The following is a 23589-nucleotide window of genomic DNA, read 5'->3' on the forward strand; positions in this document are numbered from 1 at the left end:
GAATTTTATTCTCCAACTTCATCATTTTCTGCAATAGGATTATGTTCTGAATCATTTGATATTCCAATATTTGATAGCTTTCTTCTAAGTCGTTCTTGCCTGAATTTCAGTGCTGCAGACATACGATCAGTAGAGCTGTTTTCATTTACTCCTCTTAACTCCATCAACAAATCCCTTGCCCTCGAGCCAACATCTTTTTCTCCGTCTACTACTTCCTCGTCATTTAAACCAGTTTCTGCATCTGTTGAGTCCGCTTTTATTTGTGAATTAAATGTATCACGAGAAGGCGAATGTAATGTATGTTCATCTTGAGAATCGGGAGAAGGTGGCGGGGATAGTTGTATGCTTGCTTTCAGGGGACTTTTTCTCAGACTTTCCAATAAGTGTTTTCTCATTAGTGCCCTCTTACGTGCAGATGAGGGTTCGCCCTTCAGAGGACCTGCAGCCTTCAATTTTTCTAGCAATGAATCCATGACATTAGAATCACTGTCATCATTTGGCTCTTTATTTTCCAGCTGCTTTCTAGTAGGAGTCTCATATAGTTTCTTCCTGTTTTCATAAATTCTAAGTTCTTCTTCACGCTTAATATTTTCGGTTTGCGCTCTCTTGAAATCTTTAGCAAAGTTTGCGAATTTACTAATAAAAGAATTTCTAACAAACGAATCTGTTGGATCTTCACCAAAATACCTCATCAATTGATCAAGTTCCTTCAAAGTGTATCCGGATTGGTCTAATAACAATTCGCCTTTTCTTTTTGCTCTGGGCAAAACAGGAAGAACCAGTTTTAATATTTTATCTTGAGGATGAAATTTGGAAACATCACTCAAATTACCGATGTCAATCGAACTCTGTACATTCTTGATACTTTGTGCGTAATCTTTGCAATCATTTGCAATAGTTTCAATTGAAAACTTCGCAATTTCTATGCATTTAGATAATTCATCTAGGAAACTTAATAATTCTGGATACTGTGTCCTGATGATTTTCTCTACGTAATGCAAAAACGTCATACTATTCTTGTCATCCTTCATGAAACTTAATCTTTGCAAGGAGCTTAATTTGAAACCTTGAGCTTGTTTTGTAGAATCATTCATATAATTACCTACAGTCAAAATAATCTGAAACACACTTTTCAAGTGTTGTGAATTTTTAATTTTTTCCACCGCTTCATCAATTGACCTCAATTTAAAAACAAGTTCCTCGTATTCTTTTTCAAAAGAAGATATAACTGTTAACGCTCTTATTCTAGATTTCCAATAATGCTGCAAGTTATAAATTAACTCCAAATAAATTCTATCAGGTTTTTGTAATTCATTTGGATCCTTGTCGGGTTTCGAAATTTGATCCATTTTGTAATCAGTCGAGTACGGCTCAAAATTTCTTGCTAAGGTATTGGTAACTTCAACAATATCTTCTTTGCCTAAAAATTCCAAAATGGCAGGGTTTGTAATGATATCTTTATCACATCTCAAAATCTTAGCAACAATTTCCTCATCCGATAAATTATTGAAAGAATGTAAATTGATACCAAACTGTTGTGCAACATCACGCGATAAGAAGGATAACTTGTCGATATCTTCCTTCTTCTTTGTTGCTAACTTTTTAATTTCTTTAGCAGCAAATATGAGTTCAATTTCATCAAAAATTCCCTTTGTCATCAAATCATTAGCTATGGTATTAGTTTGAGAATTCAGCCAGAATGAGTTTGAAGTGTTGTTATCAAACTTTTCCCAGTGCAATTGTTTCAACTTCTTCTTCGGCCTTGGGTAATTGTCAAATGGGCCTGGAACAGGCGAAGCCGATGTCGACTTCACTGTCTCCTTAGGTACTTTCCCAGTAGGGAACGGAGGAGGAGGTGGTGGTGGTGGAGCAGGAGATCCTGAACCGCTGGATAAAAATGGTGGAGGTGGAGGCGGTGGAGGTGGAGGAGCTGCTGTATTGTTTCCTGTGCCACCGAGTATTGATGGCATAGGTGGTGGTGGTGGTGGTGGCGGAGGAGGAGGTGCTAAGCCAGAAGAAGGGTCTAATGAAGGTGGTAGCGGAGGATCAGGAGAAGGATTTAAAGTCTGTTTAGACTGCTTAGTTTTTGGCTCTTCCACATTATTAGCTGATTTCTCTTTTATATCATCAAACCCATCAATTGGTGCAGCTTTATTAACCGTCGAACTTAATTCTTTTAAAAATTTAGGATCCATACCATCGGTTGTAGTGTTTCTGTGTTTTCTATAATCACTGGTGTTATTTGTAGATTTAATAGTTCCTTCAGCGGTTGGTTTTTTGCCTTGCATGTACTTAGTTTCTAATCTTTGCATAGTGTTTTCAGATTTCGTAGAGTTAGCAGGCTTTATATTCAATGATAACAATTTTATTTCCAAACTCTTCTTCAACTTCTCAACTTGTTCTAACTCTTCGTGAACCTTTGCCTTTATGCTTGGATCAACATGTTCAAAACTGAATGATTTAGATTCTTCTTCATCGACACTAAAATCTATATTGAAATCTTTAAAGTTATCTTGCAATTCTCGCAATCTTTCCATTGCTAAGTATTTTTGTTTATTAAACATGGAGCTGTTGTTGAATTTCATAATATCATTTGATTCACTTTGCAAAGACGACAACTTCTTTCTTAAAGAGTCAAGCTTTTCTAAATCATCCTCTCGACATGGCCTTGGGGGACCTTTGGGTGCATCCAAATCTGGAACCTCTACAATGCTATGAGCTGTTGATTCCGCATCTTCAAATTCATCTTCAGAAGTTTCTGCTAACTCTTTTGATTCTATAGGATCATATTTAGGTTCGGCATTACTGAGGTCTGGGTCCACGTACGTTTCAAAATCTGTCATTTCTAATTCTCTAGCCATATTTTCTATATCACCCATTTGATCTCTTAATGCTCTTAACCTTGAACTTGGTTCTACTTGAGTACCAAATTGTCTATTATCTAATTTATACTCAGCTTTTCTCCTATGAATCTCCTTTTGTAATTTTTTAACCAATTTTTCATTACTCGTTTGAATCAGTACGGTTGTCTTAGGACCATTCCTCTTTGATTCAAGAATGGCATTATCATTTAGCATAATTAACATCTCTCTCATCTCTAATTCTTGCTCTTGTTTCTCGACAAGATGTCTTCTTTTCAAATCTTCTAGCTCTTGACTTAACTCTTCATTTAATCGTCTTGTTCTATATAGAACAGTTTCTTGCTCTTTAATCTCATTGGATAAATTTGTAATTAAGCCATCAGCACCCATTGACAACTGTCTAGATAACTCATCTCTTTCGGCTGTAGCTTCCTCAGCTATTTGCTTGAAGTTTCTTGCTTCCTCGATAGCCTTTCTATACATATCGTCGGTACTTAAGCTTGAAAATAACTTGTTGATAGCAATTCCTACCGCTGAATCATCATTTGTCGTGTGAACCATTGTAACATTTTGAATTAAACCATCCAACAATTTCAAACTTCTTAATAATTCATCAGCATCGTCTTTTTTCTCAGACTGGTTAAGATATAAATGCTGGATTGCACTAAGAAAAAAGCCTTGTGCTTCACTATTCTTGATATTCTTCCATAGTGAACCAACTAATTCGACAGGATCATTGAAATCAAGATTTTCATCAATTTGCTCTTTACTTTTTAAATAACTTTCATCACTGTTAGCTAAGTCTATGAATTTGGCACATTGTTGATTTAAATTTTCATAATTTAATTCTTGGAATTTTGCAAAAAGTCTATCAAGCCCTGCAGAATAAAATTGTGCTCTTAAATGTATTCTAACTCTGAAATCAACTCCATACTCAACTATTGTATTAATCAATAGCATTGTGCCTAGACAATACTCTAACAAATGATTTTCAAGATTACCTTGATTAGAATTTCCAGTATAAGCAAATTTCAATTCTTCACTGGCACCAACTAACGAGTTCATATACTTCCCTTTACCATCAATAATCTTCTCCACTGATTTCAACCACAACTCAAACCTCTTGTAAGATTCTCCAGCGGGTGGTTTTCTCACCAATTTCTTTTTTGAAGAGGTACTGTGGGCAGCATCATTTCCTGACTCAAATTCAAAAAATGGTTTAGTAGATATATTATCTAATGCTCTTAGTATCTTGTGGTAAGCATCTTGATTATCATTGTCATTATTGTGGCTATAGTAGGCTATCATAAATGTCAACGATTCAGCAGCAATTTTTCTAGTAAGTATTCGAGGGGATAATAATGAACCTGAAACGGCATTAACGTATAAATTAACGTCGGTCCTAACCCTCTCGGCACCTAATTTTTGATTCATCATACATTTCAATGCCTTTAAAGTATTGAACTCCTTATCAAAAATATCATCATTAATATCATTTATATCAACTTGATTGATCGAATCTTGAATTTTAATCAAGTATGCAGACAATATCGCATCACCCTGACAGTCATAGATAAAACTTCTAACCCAGTCTATAGGTTCAGTTCTTAACGACACCCAAAGATTCTTCAATTGCTGGGCAGTAATAGTCTTAGCTAGCAATAATTTCGTATAAAACTCTGGAGTAGCATTTTCTTCCTTGTTACGAACTGCTCGCTCTTGTCTCTTATACTCAGTTAAAGCATCTTGGTAAATTAACATCCATTTCTTATCCGGACTATAATTATTCATTTCCTGTTTAGCCTGCGGTGGTAATGACTTAAAATCTCTTTTATCCATCAAATCACGAAACATCCTATCGATTTCATAAACCAGGTCCGGCCTCTCTAGCACAAAACCATTTGCACCATTATTCGAAGTTTCATTTGCATTAGCTAACGATAATGATGGCTTGGAAATCATGGAAGAGCCGGTAGGCTTCCTTGATAATGCATTATTGTGTACTGATCTCGAAGTCTTAGTTTCATACGGATTAGAAACCGTAGATATGCTATATGTTGATGCATGTCGAGAATGATTGGAATTAGTGACCTGAGGCGTAGGTACTATATTCGTATTAGATTTATTGGTCGACACTACGCTATTGTGCCGTTTATTATTATGACTTATATTCCCAGTACCACCACTTAGTATGCTCGACGAGTCGAAGGATGATGTATCACTGTAGCTTTCATTAACGCTTTGATTCCTATTCTTCTTAAGACTGAAGAATGAGCTAGTGGAGATTCTATTTGTATTATTATTGTTATTATTATGCCCCCCGGATTGGCCTCCTTGCTTATAGCTATTATATGCTCTGGAATTATTCAACTCTTCATTTATAGTAGAGTCTAATTGATTCGAGTGGGACGATGATGAATCATTTGGTCTTCTTCTCATAATGTGTCAAACTGTTCAAATAACCTTAGATTTCACAATCTACGAAAGAACGTATGCCAAATGTAATTTAACTTCTGTATACTAATATTACTTGATTACTCGCAATATACTGATAGTATTTCTTAAAATATTAAATCAATAATTTATCTATATAGTCAAAGCCCTTCTTGTTTCAACTAAGTTAAATTTGGATTAACAGCGCTTGCTTAACTTAAATGGGCGCGTCACAAAACAAAAAAAATTACCCTATGGGTGAGACTTATTTTGGAGTGTTCTTAAGAGTGTACTTTATTAAATTAAACAGACTATACATATCTATTCATCGTTAATACTTTCTTGGAGCATCTGTAATGTTTGATCTAAATCATTATCTATTTTCTGCTTAAATTGCTTTGATTTGGAATTTTTACGCCCAAGCTGCTGCTTGGTGTCAGAAGTGTCATTGGCCAATACCTGGTCTTCAGAATCCTGGAAATTCTCGGAAGTATCAGCAAACTCATCGTTGTCCTTATCCGAAGAAGGTTCCAAGTCCTTGCCATAGGAGTCTGCGAGCTCATTCTCTTCTGACAACTCTTGGGGTTTGGTTGGTTTAGATGCAGGGTCTTTTGTAGATTTAGATTTATCAGTATCTACAGAGATATCTGAGACATCCTTGATGTTTTTTGAAGTATCATTTCCCAGTTTGGGCACACTAGACGCTGTAGTAGAGTCAGGTTGGTTCGGAAGTGTTGGGGTACTGGGTTGGCTATTTTCGTTGGCATTGTCTTGAACAGGTTTTCTTATGAGGGACCTGAAAGCCTCATGATTCAAGTCTTCGATATTTATTTCATGAACATTTTCCACATTATCCCAGAATCCGAGCTTACTCCAGAAGATCTTGCTTCTTATTAAGTTTAGTATGAAGTATAACTTCATAACCTTGCATTCTTCTATTTCCTCTTCTTCTTTTGTGAGGACTTGTTTATTCTTAGGAGAACTATTGACTTCCAAATCACTCGAACCATTAAAGGATCTCTTGAACTGGAAATTTGGCGTAGTTGCCTCCTCGAACTGTGTGTTTTGCTTTAATTTATATACATTGCTGCTGATGAGTCTTATTTTGGCAAAAAAATCGCAAATAGTTCTCAACTTTATAAGACAGTAGTTACACAATGGATAACTTACTATTACGTCCTGACTTTCAGTATTAGCGCTTGAAGAATCTGGATTCAACAACTTCAAGGAATAAAGTCTTGAGTGTTCCAAAATATCATCTTTTGATTGTCCGCAGAAACTACAAGGATCCTTAGTAGCAACAGGTACATCTTTGTTAAGCTTATCCCCCTTGTAAGCCAATTTAAACGTTTCATTGACACCGCTTATTGGTTCGATGACTGCTTTGCCCTCTACGATGAGGTTCCAAAAGTTCTTTCCCTTTTGCCATCTATTTATAAAATTTGAATTGGCTAGATTTGGAATAATAGGGAAACTATTTTCCAATTCTTCACTCCACACACTTCTAAAGAACTTTAAATTTTTCAACGCTGTCAAATCCATATGAAATTCTGGTTTGATTATAGTATAAATGAAAACTTTGAAATCTTGCTGATACTGTGATAGATCAAATCTTATTGCACCAACATTTGGTGAATAAATAATAGTTTCTAGTTGCTTCGCGTACTTCTGGGGGTTACTATCTACATCTTCTTCCGTGTTATTCTTATTTTCATCATCTAGATGATTTGATTGCTCTAGTTTGGGAGTACCAGTTCCTGAAAATGTAAGCTTGTGCTGTTCCTCGATCCTGAAAAATAACTGTTTTAAATCTTTCAATTGATCCTGCAAGTTATCTATAATAGTGTTTTTCTCTTCAATTTCTTCATTCAATTTACGATTCTTCACCTTGAAGTTATATGCCTCCCTGGACGCGTTACTGACCATCTCGTTGGCTTCATTGAATAAAGACGCTGTCAAATCCTCAACTTCTCCCAGCAATTTAGTATTTTGCGCTTCAGCTGTATCTTTCAACTGCTTCACTTTCTCGTGCTCCTTTGTGAGCTCTTCGTGTTTGGAGACTACTTCATTATATTTCGTTTCAATATCACCTAACTTACCCAATTTTTGTTTTAATTGAGTATTGTCTCTATGCATGTGTAATAATTTCTCTTCTAACTCCAGCTGTTTAGCAACTGCGGTAACTAACTTGGTGGACAACAGAGTAACTTCTTGAGTCAATCTATCGTCCATATTTTCGATTTCAGGAGTTTCCGTCATGCTTAACTAGTCAAGCTATCTCAACTTAAGCGCTTGTCTATTTACCAACTAACAAATAAATCTACGAACCGTGTCACAAGTATTCATGAGCCGCGCACACTCTCCACATAGTAGGAATCATTACCTTTTAGATAAGGAAATGATAAAAACATTTAACAACATTTGCTATGCCTACTAAGAAAACAAATTAAACTCGTCAAAGTAATCATTTTAAGCGTATAATATATTATTCAGTTGGTAGATTTATTATTTAGTATTAGTGGCATAAAGTAACGTCTAACTGACAAAACCGTTGAAGGCTAATCGAAATCCATAATTTTGAACGTGACGGAATTCCAGTCACTAAGTCGAAGTAATAAATACTACCCCAACGTAATAGTAAAGTCCGTAATTGTTTAATCACAATGCTGTTGGAGTATGGAATTGATAAAAAGGGTCCTAGGGAAGCAAATACGAAAATTCCATTTGAATCTAAAGTAGATAGTTGCTCAAACTCAGATCAGCATGATCTATATAGGCCAAGGTCGAGCCATTCTATAGATGAATTAATGAAATACTTGAATAAGGAACAAATATCTAAGCAGGCTAAAACTCTTACGTTGGACAAATTGCCATTTGAAATACGATTAAAGATTGCAAATCAATTGTCGCAATTTGATTGCTTGAGTTTGCTAAGAACAAACCGTGCGATGTATTCATCTACAATTCCAAGATTATACCAACATATAATTGTTGACCAGCATTATAGTCAGTTTAACAAAGAGTATGACTTCAGACATTATATTTCGATAGATGGTTTTAATGAGTGTGAAGATTTCTCGTGTTCGTACATAAAAAGCCCTTATAATTTCAAACGCTTTTTGCACCATTACATAAAGCTACACCAATCTCTTGAGGATGATACCACCAACTATAATAAATTTGGTCCAAATGTCACTTATCCATTTATTCGAAAGATTCAGTGTATTGACTTACCGGACTCACTAAATGTATATGACTATGAATTGAATGATAATTTGAGCGTTTTTTTCGGAAAGTTAACTCATTTAAAAGAGTTAATATGGCTAAATGATAATTTCAGGTTGGAATATTTAGAGATGCTACCGAATTATCAATCTATAACAACGTTGGTGTTGAATATAAAGTTTAGCAATTATTTGACTGAACTACATTCACCTAGCAGAATGGAATACGATTCTGATCACTCTGATGTAGGTGAAACCGCCACTGCACGGCCATTGAAGTTTCCTAACTTGATTAACTTTCAAATTAGACCATTTCAGAATTCGAATAGGCTTATTAAGATTATTAATAATCTATTAATTAGTTGTAAGCCAGATATTATAAGTGAGCATTTAAAGATTTTGAAATTATCGCGATTTGATAAAGATATTAGTGTTCTAGTACCGCCATTTCAGAATTTGGTTACCAACAGCGAAATATCGGAGTTAAATGAACTAGATTTAGGAACAATTCAATCCCTATTCGTTCGAAGCGAGTTAAAGTATTTGAATAGTTTATCGATCCTACTGTTTAACAATTGTTTGCTTACGCCGGAAGATTCGCATACATTAATAAATTCTGTTAATCTTGCGAATTTGAAAACTTTGGAATTGAAGAATGTATCTGAATATCAGAAAATACAAGCAACAATTAGTAACCGTGATGAATTAATCAATCACCTAAAAACTAGTTTTATTGTTAAAATCGCCCCTTATTTATCTACTTTGCTGCATTTATGCATTGATTATCGAGAATCGCTAACTGATAGCGTACCTGAATTTCTAAAATTGATATCCAGTGATAAGTTAAAATCGTTAGATCTAACTATAAGATATAACCAAAGTAAACTTAAGTCATTTGATGATGACATCAATGAATTTTACGGTGCTTACTCAAATGCAATAATCTCAGGGAATAAATACGAGACGCTAGTAAAACTTTCAATTGAAACAAAAGAAGAGAATGCATTTTGTGACTTAAGCATTCCGATTCCATCGAATTTTTTTTACGAAGAGTTGAGTAATTGCCTTAATTTGAAAAGCCTTAGAATCAATCCCAGTGATATAAATAATTCTGATAAGGTAGCTAAATTGATCAGTAGTTTGCCCAAGCTAACAAAGCTTGATGTATTTGGTTCACATGCAGGAGGGGCTCCCCATCTTGGGTTAGAAATGGTACATCCAACCGTATATGATGAATGGTTTAGGGTTCAACATGCAGCCATACTATACTTACAGTATAACAAACATTTGAAGTATATTAGAATAAACAAATGCATTTTTGAATGCCAAGGAGATCTGGTTCAAGTTACCCCTCGCGATGGTATCGACAGATGGTTTAATGAGTGTGTGAGGGTTGGGTACAAAATTGATGTGTAGGAGCTCTATTGGTTATTGGATATAAGTTCGGACGAATGTGCGGTAAGATGTGGCTGCAAATGAAGTTGTGTGTAAACGCCCGCAGGCATCTTAAGAGAGGGGCTCAAAGGGAGAAAAAAGTTTTTCGAGATGCAAAATTTCAATTGCCGAAGCGGTTGAGTCAAATTCAAAAAGTATTCATAGAAGTAACTTACAAAAGTATCTAGTAAAACAATCTATAATATATCATTAAAATTAGTAGTAAACCTTGTGATTCTCATTAATAGAAGCACATCATATAAAAATTCGTATAAACATTAAAATTAAAGAAACCGCATTGGCTTATTTGTAAAGCCAATGATAGTATGCGACCATGTAGACCCATGTAATTGTGAAAGCAGCATAAAGCATAATTAGTTTGAGCTTCTGATTGAGAAGCCAAAGATGTTACCGAAGAAAGAACCTTCGAATTTGGAGTCATACTTGACTGAGTTGGATCTGATCTCTTTCATGATCATAGCTTCTTTTTCTTGAGCAGTTAATTTAGCAACAGGGGCAGTTGGGTTAGAAATCATTGTGAGTATTATAATATATGTTTGTTTAGTATAGTAAAGAACTTAACGATAATAAAAATGGTGAAAAGTGTTGCATATTTATATAAAAGTGTTACTCATCTTTATGGCGCGGGCTGGCGGACTGAGGGAATAATCCGGACATACGTGCACCGCAAATTTTCCGAAGGCGGTTTCCATCTGACCGATCATAGCACCGTAACAGTCGATTGCTAACTTTTTAGGGTCCTAATCTCCCTGAAAACAGTTTGATGAACCTGATGAGGAGAGCATTCATACGGTGTTTAGAATGAAAGACCAAAAGAAAACAAACTGGGTTCTAGTGAAGGTTTTAAAGACCGATCGAAGATCTTTTGTGTTAGGCACAATATGCCAAAAAGAGTGGGAGGAGAAACTCCGCAACCGCATTTCTAGATACCGTTTTGGTCAGCTGACATGATTGTCGCAATCTCCAGTAATCTTTGATGTTAATCCGTTCAGCCTGCGCTAAATTTCCACTCGCCCGAAGGGAACATTTTTGATATGATATCAGGTGACAAGAACTAGCAGACTTTAAGATGAGACATTTCGCGACAACATGCGACATTAGAACCCTCACGCGACACATCACGGGGAATAGCTCATTCGGACATTTGCACGACGTTATCCTACATCGAGCATGTCTTGTGTGCGGCTCTGTCGAAGTAGCGAACAACATGTGCTCTTCCTTACCCTAAAAAATAGCTCATACGCAACATAACAATCTAATAATTCATGCATCTTCGTATAAATCGCCTCATGTACGTCTAGGGCCCACGAGATCAATCAATTTCTGTCCAATACCCTGTTACTGATAGTTCGATACTCCCCGTCTACCGTAGCCGAATTTAGCGTATGCCAGTGCCTTGCCCACGCTATCCTCGTAATCGCTCCCTTATATTCTGTTGCCGTCATAAACACCACGTTACTACTCAGGCATCAAAAAGACTATGGCCCACGGTCTCACGAGAGGCATTCTACTAATACTACATCCATTACTACCATACTATTAAAACCTGTCACCAGGCGGTACCGCTTATAATGTTTAATGTTCTTCAACATATCACAATGCCCACATGTCAAATCCTGCAAATTTGTTCTCTACTTACAAAGAAAGTGTTGTTTACTTCGTACTACCTAATAAAACCTAGGCGTTACGACCACATACGAACCATTAACAATACACCTACAATTCGCCAATACATTGACCTTGTGGGCCCTTACCGGGCGGTCAATCAGTTCGTGGTAACACCTCTTAACCGCTTGTGTTTCAATCCCTGTAGACAGCTAATAGAACACACGTGACTATTAACACGATTGAATTTCTCTTTGTTTACATGTGACAGATCATGTGGGTATGTCATATCTACTAACAGAGAGATAGGTCTTGTGGTGTCCTACCTCACGAGGTAATCGAGGTGCGAACGACAATCTTGGCAACCGCACAACTCGGCTACTTGCCTATTGATGGCGATCGTGTGACTATTAAGGTGCGTGTGAACAACGCACCCGCGTATAAACGAAGTGGCTATCATCACCACGTTTATCAAAAAGTCTTAGCTATCGTGCGAATACCACTAAACGTGTGCTAATTTCGCTGGTAATTTTAGCTGCAAATAATGCTCGTACGACCAAATGCTATATGGAGACTCCACGTGGTGGGAAATAGATGGTTTAGGCTTCTAAACCAAGAAAACCATCAAGGCCAAGGTTATTATGGTTTTTGACACCTTATGACAAAGGTTGATCTGTGGCAGAATATCTGACACACCGTAGAGAATAATTGCGTAGAAGAGTTTGGTAGTACCATTTATAGTGGGTTTAAGACAGGAGAGCGATGTAGATTGGGGGCCTTGAAATTTCGCACTGCAGCCTCGTAATATCATAACGGCGCTATCAGGCGCTAATAAAACACATTAATTAATATCCCAATTCTGTATATGGCCCACGAGATGCAATACATTTCCAGGCATTTCTTTTACCGACAAGAAAATTATTTAAATGAAGCAAAATATCCCTATTACAATAATGTTTTTTTAGTGTTAGACAATCATAATATAATAAATAAAGATGAGCAGCATTACAGAAGAAATTAAAGCTCACGAAGTGTCTAACTCAGGTGGTAAGACTGCTTTCAAAGATTACATTGGAAAGTATGCTCACATTGAGGACCCATTGGAAAGAAGAAGATTAGCCTTAGAAGATATTGATAATGCTGGATTTGGATGGACTCAAGTCAAGATGATTTTGATTGCCGGTGTTGGTTTCATGACTGATTCGTACGATATTTTCGCCATTAATTTGTCTGTTACCATGTTATCTTATGTTTACTGGGCTGGTGCCATGCCAGATTCCACTACCACTTTAATTAAGGTTTCTACTTCTGTTGGTACCGTTATTGGTCAATTAGGATTTGGTATTATGGCCGATGTTGTTGGTCGTAAGAAGATTTATGGTTTAGAATTGATAGTGATGATTGCAGCTACTATTTTCCAATGTTGTCTTGGTGAAGCCCCTGGTGTGAACTTTGTCGCCATCTTTGCTGTTTTAAGAATTATTATGGGTATCGGTATTGGTGGTGATTATCCTTTATCTTCCATTATCTCTTCCGAGTTCTCTACTACCAAATGGAGAGGTGCTATTATGGGTGCTGTTTTCTCTAACCAAGGTATTGGTCAAATTTTGGCTGGTGTTGTTGCCATCGTCTGTGTTGCTGGTTACAAAGACCAATTGATTGGCGCTACCATTGATTCTACCACTAAGATTGCTGACTGTGATGGTGCTTGTCAAAAGGCTTGTGATCAAATGTGGAGAATTGTTATCGGATTCGGTTGTGTTCCAGGTGTTATTGCTTTGTACTACAGATTAACCATTGCTGAATCACCAAGATACCATTTGGATGTCGATGAGCACGATGATCTTGAAAAGGTTGTTGAAGCTGAAGTTGTTCTTGACAAGGCCGCTGCTGATATTGCTCCACCAAAAGCTTCTTTCACTGAATTCTGTAAGCATTTCGGTCAATGGAGATACGGTAAGATTTTGATTGGTACTGCTGGTTCTTGGTTTATGTTAGATGTTGCTTACTATGGTTTAGGTTTAAACACCGCAACCATTTTACAAACTATTGGTTACGCCGGTGGTGACAATGTTTATGATGTTTTGTACAACTCTGCAGCCGGTAACTTAATTTTAGTTTGTGCGGGATCCTTGCCAGGTTACTGGGCCACTGTTGCTACTGTTGATACCATTGGTCGTAAACCAATTCAAATCGGTGGGTTTGTTATTTTAACAATTTTATTATGTGCTATTGGATTTGGCTATGATAAGTTAAAGAACGACACTACTAATGGTTTATTAGCCTTATATGTGTTGTGTCAATTTTTCCAAAATTTCGGTCCAAATACTACCACATTCATCGTCCCAGGTGAAGTTTTCCCAACCAGATACAGATCTTCTGCCCATGGTATTTCAGCCGCTTCTGGTAAAGTCGGTGCTATCATTGCTCAAACCTGTATTGGTACATTAATCAACCATGGTTGTTCCGCCGACGAAAAGAACTGTTTCTTACCACATGTTATGGAAATCTTTGCATTATTCATGTTGATTGGTATCTTTACCTCTTTATTAATTCCAGAAACCAAGAGAAAGACCTTGGAAGAAATTTCTGAAAGATACCATGGTGAAATTGATGCCACTAAATTAGTTCAAGACAGAATGACCGAAGTCCCTCGTGGCCAAGATGATTCTTTCAGCTCAGATGTAAAACAATAGGTGTTTTTCTACCCTTCAAATTTATTTTCCCGTCATTAATCGATTATATATAGATATTTATTTTAATTCGTACTTTTTAATTTTATTAATTGTGTTTCGTACTTGAGGTGTAGATTTGAGTATTAAAATAATTCTCATAAATTTGGCTTTTACTATACGTTTTTTATCTGATAAGAATGCTTAACAGTTATCTAAAATCTAGTAAATTCCAAAAAAATATCCCTGAATGGATTGCTGTGCTAGTTCTTCTATTGATATTTTTCTACGTCGTTGAACCAGCGAAGCCTTTTCAACGACAATTCAAGTTATCGGATCCTACCCTTCAACATCCATTTGCGACTACTGAACGAGTTACCGATAACCAGTTATATATTTTATCATGTCTTTTACCATTGGTCATCATGATACTTATAACTAATTTGCGGAGGAAAAATAATGTGAATTTGAATAATTTTCATGTTTTGCAAGTATCATTATTGGGGTTATTTGTCTCCTTGAGTACCAATGGAGTCATTACAGATATATTGAAAAACTGGATTGGCAGACCCAGGCCAGATTTTTTGGCTAGATGTGGGCCTACATCAACTACACCATCGAACACATATGTTGGAATTGAAGTATGTACTGCACCGTTGGGCCAGATGTATCTCTTAGACGGTGGTAAATCTACCCCTTCTGGACATGCGTCACTTTCATTTGCGGGCTTATTTTACTTCTATTTATGGCTCTTAGGCCAATTCAAATTGAGAAGGGAGTCGTACTTGTGGCAACATCTTGTTGCATTAATCCCAATTATATTGGCAATTTTCGTTGGATTGAGTAGAACTCAAGATTATAGACATCATTTCTTTGATATTATATTTGGGAGCGGAATTGGTATTTTGATAGCCTTCGTAGTTTACTTCAGATACTTCCCTGATTTGAATTCGGAAAATAGTAATGTTCCAATAACAGTTGATGATAATATTTTACCCACTTAAAGGTTTTGATACGAAGAGTAACGAAACATATTTTTCAGAAGCTGCATATGACGTACATACGATATAGATCCATGTTGGCCGTTATAAACTTTCAACGCACTGATAAGGATTATATAAATTTAGTTGTCTACAATTATGAAATAAAACAGCCGTTTATTTAACTTAATTGTCCGTTGAGGACCCCTTATTAATGTAATAAAAAACTCTATCCTTATATCAAATAATAAATATGACAAAAATTAAAATTAAAACTTGGAAGTAAAACCCGCCTTATAACTTTTAAAATGGTGAAAAAAATGTTGCAACAAAAATGTAATCATAAAAAAAAAAATCAATAGTAACTATTAACACATAAAATCAACGAGTTGAGCGTTGATTTAAAATAAATTCAATGGAGTCATTACATTAATCATTAAGTATTCCATACAATTAAACCTGGATGGTAGATAACCTAATATTTTAATTTCTTTGGTTGTTCCCAAGAGTTTTCTTGATTGGTGAAGTGACCGTAAGAAGCAGTCTTAAAGTAGATTGGTCTAGCTAAATCTAATTCCTTGACAATAACACCTGGTCTTAAATCGAAGTTCTTTCTGACGATAGCGACTAACTCTTCAGAAGAGTGCTTAGAGGTACCGTAAGTATCGATGTGGATGGATAATGGTTCAGCAACACCGATAGCGTAAGAAAATTGAACTAAAGCTCTTCTAGCTAAACCAGCGTTGACTAAGGACTTGGCAACCCATCTAGCGGCGTAAGCAGCAGATCTGTCGACCTTGGAGAAATCCTTACCGGAGAAAGCACCACCACCGTGAGCACCCCAACCACCATAAGTGTCGACAATGATCTTTCTACCAGTTAAACCGGCATCACCTTGAGGACCACCAATGACGAATCTTCCAGATGGTTGAATGTGGTAAGTGGTCTTGTCATCTAATAAGTGTTCTGGAATAACCTTCTTGATGATGTGTTCTAAGATTTGAGTTCTTAAGTCTTCAGTGGAGATTTCGTCGGCGTGTTGAGTAGAGATAACAACGGTATCGACCCTACGTGGAATGACAGCACCACCGTCCTTTTCATATTCGATGGTAACTTGGGTCTTGGTATCTGGTCTCAACCAAGCTAAAGCACCAGATCTTCTAGCAGAAGCCAATTCAGCGTTCAACTTGTGGGCTAATAACAAGGTCAATGGCAACTTTTCGTCGGTTTCATCGGTAGCGTAACCAAACATAATACCTTGATCACCAGCACCTAATTCTTCCAAAGCTTTTTCGTAGTGCAAACCTTGAGCAATATCTTGAGATTGTTGTTCAATGGCAACTAACACGTTACAAGTGTTGTGGTCGAAACCCTTTTCACTGCTGTCGTAACCAATGTGCTTGATGGTTTCTCTAACAATCTTTTGGTAGTCCAATTGGGCCTTGGTGGTGATTTCACCAAAAACCATGATCATACCGGTTTTAGCAGCAGTTTCACAAGCAACCTTGGATAATGGATCTTGAGCTAAACAAGCATCTAAGATAGCATCAGAAACTTGATCACAGATCTTATCTGGGTGTCCTTCACCGACAGATTCGGATGTAAATAAAAATTTTTCACCAGCCATATTTCTTGATTTATTTTTCTATGAGGTAACTACAATTACTGAACAATTGAATTAGTAGTAATGTTAATTTTTGAAAAACTCAATAAGAATGTATTTTCCAAATAAAGAATAAAAAGAAAATTTTTGTCCAAAATTTCCAAACTATTTATATTATGAGAGAAACGTTGGCATAAGATACCATCGGAGCCACAACAAATAGAAATTTTTAACTCGTGGAAATTTTTTTGCGAATCACATGCAATTGGGCCAACATGGCCAATGTCGATTCGCACCGATTAGGCATTCTCTATTGTTAAAATGACTAGATAAACGAGATTATGACATATGATTACATAAGCACTAGACCTAAACGTCGATGTCGTTATATCTGTCGTTTACATGTATTATACGACATAAATGCGACATAATATACGATCACCGGGGGTTTGGCGATTGTGCAGGTTGTAGCACAAAATCGCCAAAATACGCGTTTTCTGAAACTGGTAAACAGAAGAGATACTACACGTTAAACGCCAAAATAGTAGGAGATGGACAGTTAGATAAAAAGAAGCAAAAAGGCCAGAAAAGGTTGCGGTAGAGTTGATAATAGTGATTAGTGGAAATATGAATCTCTTAGATGAATTGGAGGACCATGGCGGTCACCACCAGACGTATATCGACACACAGGTGATAGGTAACCAAGAAGATTTCAGTGATGCAGAAACGGCTGAAGGGCCATATAAAGAGACTCAGGGATCTATGCTAGGAATGAACTTCAATATAGGGGGGATTTCAAAATCTTTGAACGGTCAGGATGTATCAGAGGTACCAGACATGCCAGATATGAGTATTCTCGATAAGGTGAGACAGCGGTTATATGGGGGTGTGACAGACTGTCAAGAGACTCAACGTATAGAACATAGTGACAGAACGGATCAGCACGAGGAGCTAGAAGGTAATGGTGGCCACGAAATAGAAAAGGGGGAAGATTTGATGCAGATTGCTGGAGAGAGCTCTGGACCGACTTCCACTCAAAATGTACACATATTACCCCAGCTCTCGGTTGACGATGCTGAAATTGTTACTCAACCGGCAAAGAATTCCGACGATACAAGCACTGGACGTCTATTTGTATCGGAGAATGATGAGCCAGTCCGTTCTCATGTCATGACAAAAGAAGAACGTCAATTGAAAATTGCACAACTTGCTGAAAGAAAGAGACAAGAAAGGTTGGCGAAAGAGAAACAACAGGAAGAATTAGAGGCTGATATAACACACACTACTCTTACTGATGAAGAGAATGATCTCAATGATCACAATGAATCAGTTGTCACGTCACATGTTTCTGATAAGCAAATGAAAGAGACTGATGAATTTTTGAACATAAAGAAAAGAGAAAAAATCATTCAACCCGAATTTAAGAGGAAAGTAGTATTCACCAAGGATAGACTTTTGTCAGCGTTCGAAGAAGAAGGTTCAGAACAATCGGATATCGATAACAACTCCCAGGATACAGCTATAAAATCCAGTCCTGTCACTTCGCCATTGAAAGTCATCAATAAAGCAGACCCATTAGCTGGCAATAACGACGAGGAAGATGAAAATATATTAAGTTTTCTGGATTCTTTACATTCTCCAAGACAGAAGCCTAAGCAGCCTCACAAGAACCCAATTGAGATATACGCCGAAAACTTGAAACAGCAATTATTATCATCCCCAACAAAAAGCACTAATAACAAGGTTATTAGCTTGGATAGCGATTTGGAATCCGGTTCTAATTCGGAATCTGAAATTGAAACTCAGCGTATGGAAATACATGACGAGCTTAAGAAAATCCCTCAATTGTCAAAGGAGGACAAGTTGTCTATCAAGCAAAGATTTTCAAAGAAGAAAATGTCAGCACAGACACCAGTTTTTGCCAGCTTGCCTAGGCTGTTAAGGAAGATAATGTCATTAGAAAAGAATTCTAATTCGACTTCATTTCTTGGACATTTACGAAAAGCTAATATTAACCAGTTGGTCTCTAATAAACATAAGGATCCTGACCATGAAATATTACAAGAATTAGAAAAAGACGAAGAAGTTATGGGGTCTTTGTTAGAAAGGGAAATGGAAAAAGTGAGAAATATCAGAAGAAAGGAAAAGCTAAGAGAAAAAGCAGCATTAGCTCTTGCCGGCAAAGGAATATCTGAAGATGCTGAAGATGCTGCTGATGAGAACTATGACAAAGAAGACTATACTGATGAAGAAGTTCCTGATAGTGAAATGGATTCGGACTTTTCTTCGAATTATGATTCAGTAGATGAAGATAATGAAGAGGAAGAAAAGCTGGAGAAAGAACAGCTAGAACATGAAGAAAATTTGGACTATAATCCATTTAAGGCTAAAAGAAAAGCAAGGAGAATGGTAGTATCAGATGATGATGATGATGATGGTACCAAAAGTGCGGAAGAATCTCAAAGAAAGAGAAATGACGATAGTTATATGTTTGGAGTCGTTGATGAGAGAGACAATGATGATAGCTTAGGAATAGAAAATGACGATTACATTACAACAGTCAATACTCAAAAGTTAAAGGCTGTATTTGGTACTGGTGCTTCTTTAACACAAGCGTTTGAAAACGGTACACAAGTCTTGAACAAGAAAAACAATACTGAAAATATACTTGATAGCTTAAGAGAAGTAGATTCCGGGGAAGAACAAGTAGAACAGCAAAGCGTACACGAGCATGGAACGGAGGACATTCATAATGAGAATTACGAGCTCTTCAAGAATTTAAAACCAAGAGAATCAATTGCAAATACTGAATCACAAATATCCGAAGATATCAACAAATCAAGTATATTCCATACTGAATTGCCTTCATTTCAAGATATCGTGGAATCAGACATACAATACACGCAGCCCGACTCAATTTCGACACAAGTGGATAATCCTAGTCAATATGACGCTTCTACTCAAATTGATGACGCAACTCAAGTAGTTTCACATATTGAAGCCGCAAATATTACAGATTTTGAAACAGTAGATAAAGAAGATGAAGATGAAGACATAAATCCATCAACTCTAAGAACAGGTCGCAAATTGATTCGTAAGAATGCAACCTTAAATAAAATCATGGAGGATGATGAACAATCTGAGGATGAAAGGTCTCCGGAATATATCCAACAACAAATTAAATTATACGAAGAAAAGATTAGGAGGAAGGAGTTGAAAGCTAGAAGGAGACAAAAGGAATTGGAAAGAATGGGCATCAAAAACGTTGTTGAAGGTGAAGCTGAAGAATCCGAAGATGAATGGCACGGACTCGGTGGCGTTGATGGTGATTTATCTGATGATCAAGCGAATTCAGAAGATGAAAAAATGATAGATAATAATTTCAATATTGATTTAAAGAATGATGATATCAGACGAAAGTTTATGGAAGAATATCAGATTAAAGACCAAAAAGAATTAGAGAAGTTATTAGATGATATTAAAAATCACAGATTAACAAAAAGGGTGAATGGTAATGGATTTGATATTGAATTAAGCGATGAAGAAGATGAGCTCTTGGCAGCTTATAGAAAGCAAAAGTTGAAAGAGCAGAGAGCAAGATTAATGGATAACAAAAAACTACATGCTCTTGCCAAGAATGAAAAATCAAAAGCATTTTTTGACTCTATTCAAGATTCTACTTTAATCGTTAACTTTGATGATGGTGAGGACGATTTGGATGGAGAAATGAAGGAAGAATCAAATGCAAATGCAAAAGATCCGTTCAGAAGCTCAGATAAAGAAGGTAAGAGTGACGAATCCGAAGAAGACGAAATAGAGAAAGAACCTAGAAAGAAAACAATACGAGTCGAAGAATCGTTCGTTCAAAAGCAATTGTCTTTCTTAATGAAAAATGGAAAAGAAGATTACGAGTCTGAGCAAAGAATATCTAATAGACAACATGGATTTGATTCTTCAGAAGATGAAATAGATGATTTGCAGGCATTAAAAAGCAAGAGTCTTAGTAATTTGCATTCAGGAAAAAGATCTGAAAGTCCAACTGCGTTAGAAGAAACACTGAATAAAAGAACCCATGATGATAGTGACACAGATGTCGATGAAGAATTCATGCCTAGCTTAAAGAAACCTTCAATAATAAAATCTTTTAGATTATCAAGTAGTCAACAAGGTATTCAAGTCAAAGACGGCAAACAATTTTCAGGTGTTACTATCAGTAAACAATACAAAACTGCATCAGGATCTAAAGCATCAATTACATATTTATCCAAGAATAAAAGAAACCCTATAAAAAGTTTGAAAGAAAAACAAATTGAAAGGAGTCTTAATAATGCAAAGAATAATAATACAAAATTATTCAATAGTGGAGGCTTTGATAGTTAATATAATGCAAAATTTATTTAGTAGATAGATAAATATAAATAATAATAAAGATAAAGTTAATTGAAACGCTGATATCTCGAGTTATAAAAATTTAACCGCTATAGATCAGTGTTAGATAAATTATAATATACTTTGACTTAAAGCTTCATTTAACGAATTACGACTAACTTTTGTCATCAAAGGTTTCTTAAAAATAGACTGGTCTCCATGATTAACTATTTTGGTTCTATTGGGTCCGATAATTAAATTTGAATGTGCCCCATCCTTCCTTCTTGGGGGCAATCTTTTAATCAGGGTATCATTTCTAATTACGATAGGTCTCTCCTTAGCGTTATTAGTTTGTTCAAAAACATTTATAGACTTTGATTTGCAGTCGCTTGAACTAGAATGTGGTTCATATTTTTTTAACTTTTCGAGGGCTCCTGTATTAACAAAATTCATGAAACTATCCGTTAAAGACTTACTTACTAAATCAAAACTACCACGGCGTACGTTAGAATCCGGTAATGATTCCCCTTGTATTGACTTAGATGGTGAAGGAATATTAAAATTGAATAATGACTTTTTTATTCTATTAGGTGTTTTAGTAGTTGAGGCTTCTTTTCGATCAGTTTTCGACATGACATCATTCAATAATTTAGTCGTATTTCCTTTATTATTTTTATCTCTACTAGAATGAGATATTTGATCACCTCCATGATAATAAATTGGTTCTACTGTTGTTGTTGCAACTTTCAGGGAATTTAAATTCACGTTTTCTACTGGATTGTGAAATTTGAACAGTTTCGATGGAACAGAAGCCGCCAAGGATACTAATTCTTCATTCGTGAAGACACTATCGTGTGATTTTGCTTTTGTAATTATATTAGGAAAAGATTGAGATAAATCAATCCTTGATTTTCGTAAGAAACTTTCAAAATTATCCAATTCCTCAGTTGGCTCTTCAGGGGGATACTCAGAAAAATCTGAGCACACGGATATGCTCTCGATATCAAATTGGTCTATATTATTATTTTCCATGTCAACAGGGGTAAAGGTTGGAGTCTTCTCAAAAGTAGACTGATTGTTATGCTGTTGGAAGGGGTTGGAAAGCGATGTTTCACATCGATTCATGTAAACATGCCGTTGAACATTACCAGAAGATATGAAATGCTTTAATCTATTTAATCTTAAAAGTTCACTGTCGTTGTTACAATCTTGAAATATATTTGACGAATTAGTGTTTGATGTATGAGATTTAAGAATGTTAAAACTGTTTAATTCAAACTTCTCTAATTTGGGAGTTTCAGGCAATGAGTTGGATCGTACCTTTATTCTTGAATGTAATTCACCAAACAAATCTGGAGATGTGGATATTGTGTTTGAGTCATCATTACCGTAGTCTTTGAAAGTGTCCATGATTTTACTAGGAGGAGATTGAGTGATGTCAGTTATCGTGGCTTCATTATTTGATAATGCAACTTTTTTAGGGAGCGGAGCATTGAACAAATCATGAGTAGACAGTCTCTTTCCTATGTTAGAGACTGGTGTAGTTATTTCATCCTCGTCTGGTATAAGCAGTAACATTTCACTTTTTTCTACCAGTTTTACCGTTGATGTACTCAAAACTCTCATGCTTGCCTTCTTTGTAGGCATTCTTTTTGATCTACATCGTATTGGCTTTAATTTTAAGTTCGATACCGAAATCGAGTTGTGGAGCCTTGGGGGAGTTTGGAAATGTGTGGATACAGTAGCCTCTTCTTCCGACACCTGCGTCGGAGTTTCATGATCAGAAACAAAATCATCGTTTCTTGTGAACCTGTTCACGAGAAATCGATATTCTTGCCGCAAGTTATCTAACGTGGTTTCACTAGTCACAACATCGTTCAAATGCATGTTGGATTCTAACAAAAAGGACCTTTCATACAAATTTTCAAATTCACTCAAATATGTGTAATTACTTGATACTAAATCATCCATTAAATCTATCGTCTTATCTGCCTTAGAAATATCATTATTCAAGCTCATAATATCGGTGACCAAATAGTTAGTTTCTTGAATCGAATTCAACAATTGAGTCGATCTTGCATCCAAATTATCCACCAAAGTGATCAACAGATCTAATTTGGTCGACATTTTGGTATATGGTGAATATATGGTAAATTTCTTTGCTTTATCTGTCTTACTTGTCTCTTATTTGACTTACAGTAGCTCCCTATTCGTGCTTTCTCTTAGCATAGTAAAAAAAAACTACTGTGAGGCTCAATGTTTAGGTTCATAAGCGAAACATAAACAAAATTTTTTACGCGACGAAAAAGGGAATCGTTGTTCCAATTTGATCCATTCTGTCATTTTGAGGCAATGTATGGTGCGATCTAATGGGAGTTTACATATGCT

General features: G+C 36.2%; 8 protein-coding genes across 8 annotated transcripts; 4 read left to right on the forward strand and 4 right to left on the reverse strand.

Moving 5' to 3' along the window:
* Positions 1-5: 5 nt before the first annotated feature.
* BNI1 (formin) lies at positions 6-5300 on the reverse strand (the record flags this gene model as incomplete). Its single annotated transcript, XM_015608869.1, has 1 exon — positions 6-5300. One exon carries the CDS (start codon positions 5298-5300, stop codon positions 6-8), a length of 5295 nt encoding a protein of 1764 aa, XP_015470270.1.
* A 315-nt stretch (positions 5301-5615) lies between these two features.
* On the reverse strand, positions 5616-7553 carry SEC2 (guanine nucleotide exchange factor; the record flags this gene model as incomplete). Its single annotated transcript, XM_015608870.1, has 1 exon — positions 5616-7553. The coding sequence occupies one exon, from the start codon at positions 7551-7553 to the stop codon at positions 5616-5618; it is 1938 nt and encodes a 645-aa protein (XP_015470271.1).
* Positions 7554-7957: 404 nt separating this feature from the next.
* Positions 7958-9934, forward strand: AC631_00041 (uncharacterized protein; the record flags this gene model as incomplete). Its single annotated transcript, XM_015608871.1, has 1 exon — positions 7958-9934. The coding sequence occupies one exon, from the start codon at positions 7958-7960 to the stop codon at positions 9932-9934; it is 1977 nt and encodes a 658-aa protein (XP_015470272.1).
* Positions 9935-12573: 2639 nt separating this feature from the next.
* Positions 12574-14274, forward strand: PHO84 (phosphate transporter; the record flags this gene model as incomplete). Its single annotated transcript, XM_015608872.1, has 1 exon — positions 12574-14274. The coding sequence occupies one exon, from the start codon at positions 12574-12576 to the stop codon at positions 14272-14274; it is 1701 nt and encodes a 566-aa protein (XP_015470273.1).
* Positions 14275-14450: 176 nt separating this feature from the next.
* Positions 14451-15254, forward strand: DPP1 (Dpp1p; the record flags this gene model as incomplete). The annotated part of the gene is made up of 1 exon (XM_015608873.1): positions 14451-15254. The coding sequence occupies one exon, from the start codon at positions 14451-14453 to the stop codon at positions 15252-15254; it is 804 nt and encodes a 267-aa protein (XP_015470274.1).
* A 451-nt stretch (positions 15255-15705) lies between these two features.
* On the reverse strand, positions 15706-16857 carry SAM2 (methionine adenosyltransferase; the record flags this gene model as incomplete). The annotated part of the gene is made up of 1 exon (XM_015608874.1): positions 15706-16857. The coding sequence occupies one exon, from the start codon at positions 16855-16857 to the stop codon at positions 15706-15708; it is 1152 nt and encodes a 383-aa protein (XP_015470275.1).
* A 603-nt stretch (positions 16858-17460) lies between these two features.
* Positions 17461-21213, forward strand: GIN1 (chromatin-modulating protein; the record flags this gene model as incomplete). The annotated part of the gene is made up of 1 exon (XM_015608875.1): positions 17461-21213. The coding sequence occupies one exon, from the start codon at positions 17461-17463 to the stop codon at positions 21211-21213; it is 3753 nt and encodes a 1250-aa protein (XP_015470276.1).
* A 120-nt stretch (positions 21214-21333) lies between these two features.
* Positions 21334-23328, reverse strand: AC631_00046 (uncharacterized protein; the record flags this gene model as incomplete). The annotated part of the gene is made up of 1 exon (XM_015608876.1): positions 21334-23328. One exon carries the CDS (start codon positions 23326-23328, stop codon positions 21334-21336), a length of 1995 nt encoding a protein of 664 aa, XP_015470277.1.
* Positions 23329-23589: the final 261 nt, after the last annotated feature.

This window comes from Debaryomyces fabryi (genome assembly GCF_001447935.2).
Source record: "Debaryomyces fabryi strain CBS 789 chromosome Unknown contig00001, whole genome shotgun sequence".
Lineage (NCBI taxonomy): Eukaryota > Fungi > Ascomycota > Pichiomycetes > Serinales > Debaryomycetaceae > Debaryomyces > Debaryomyces fabryi.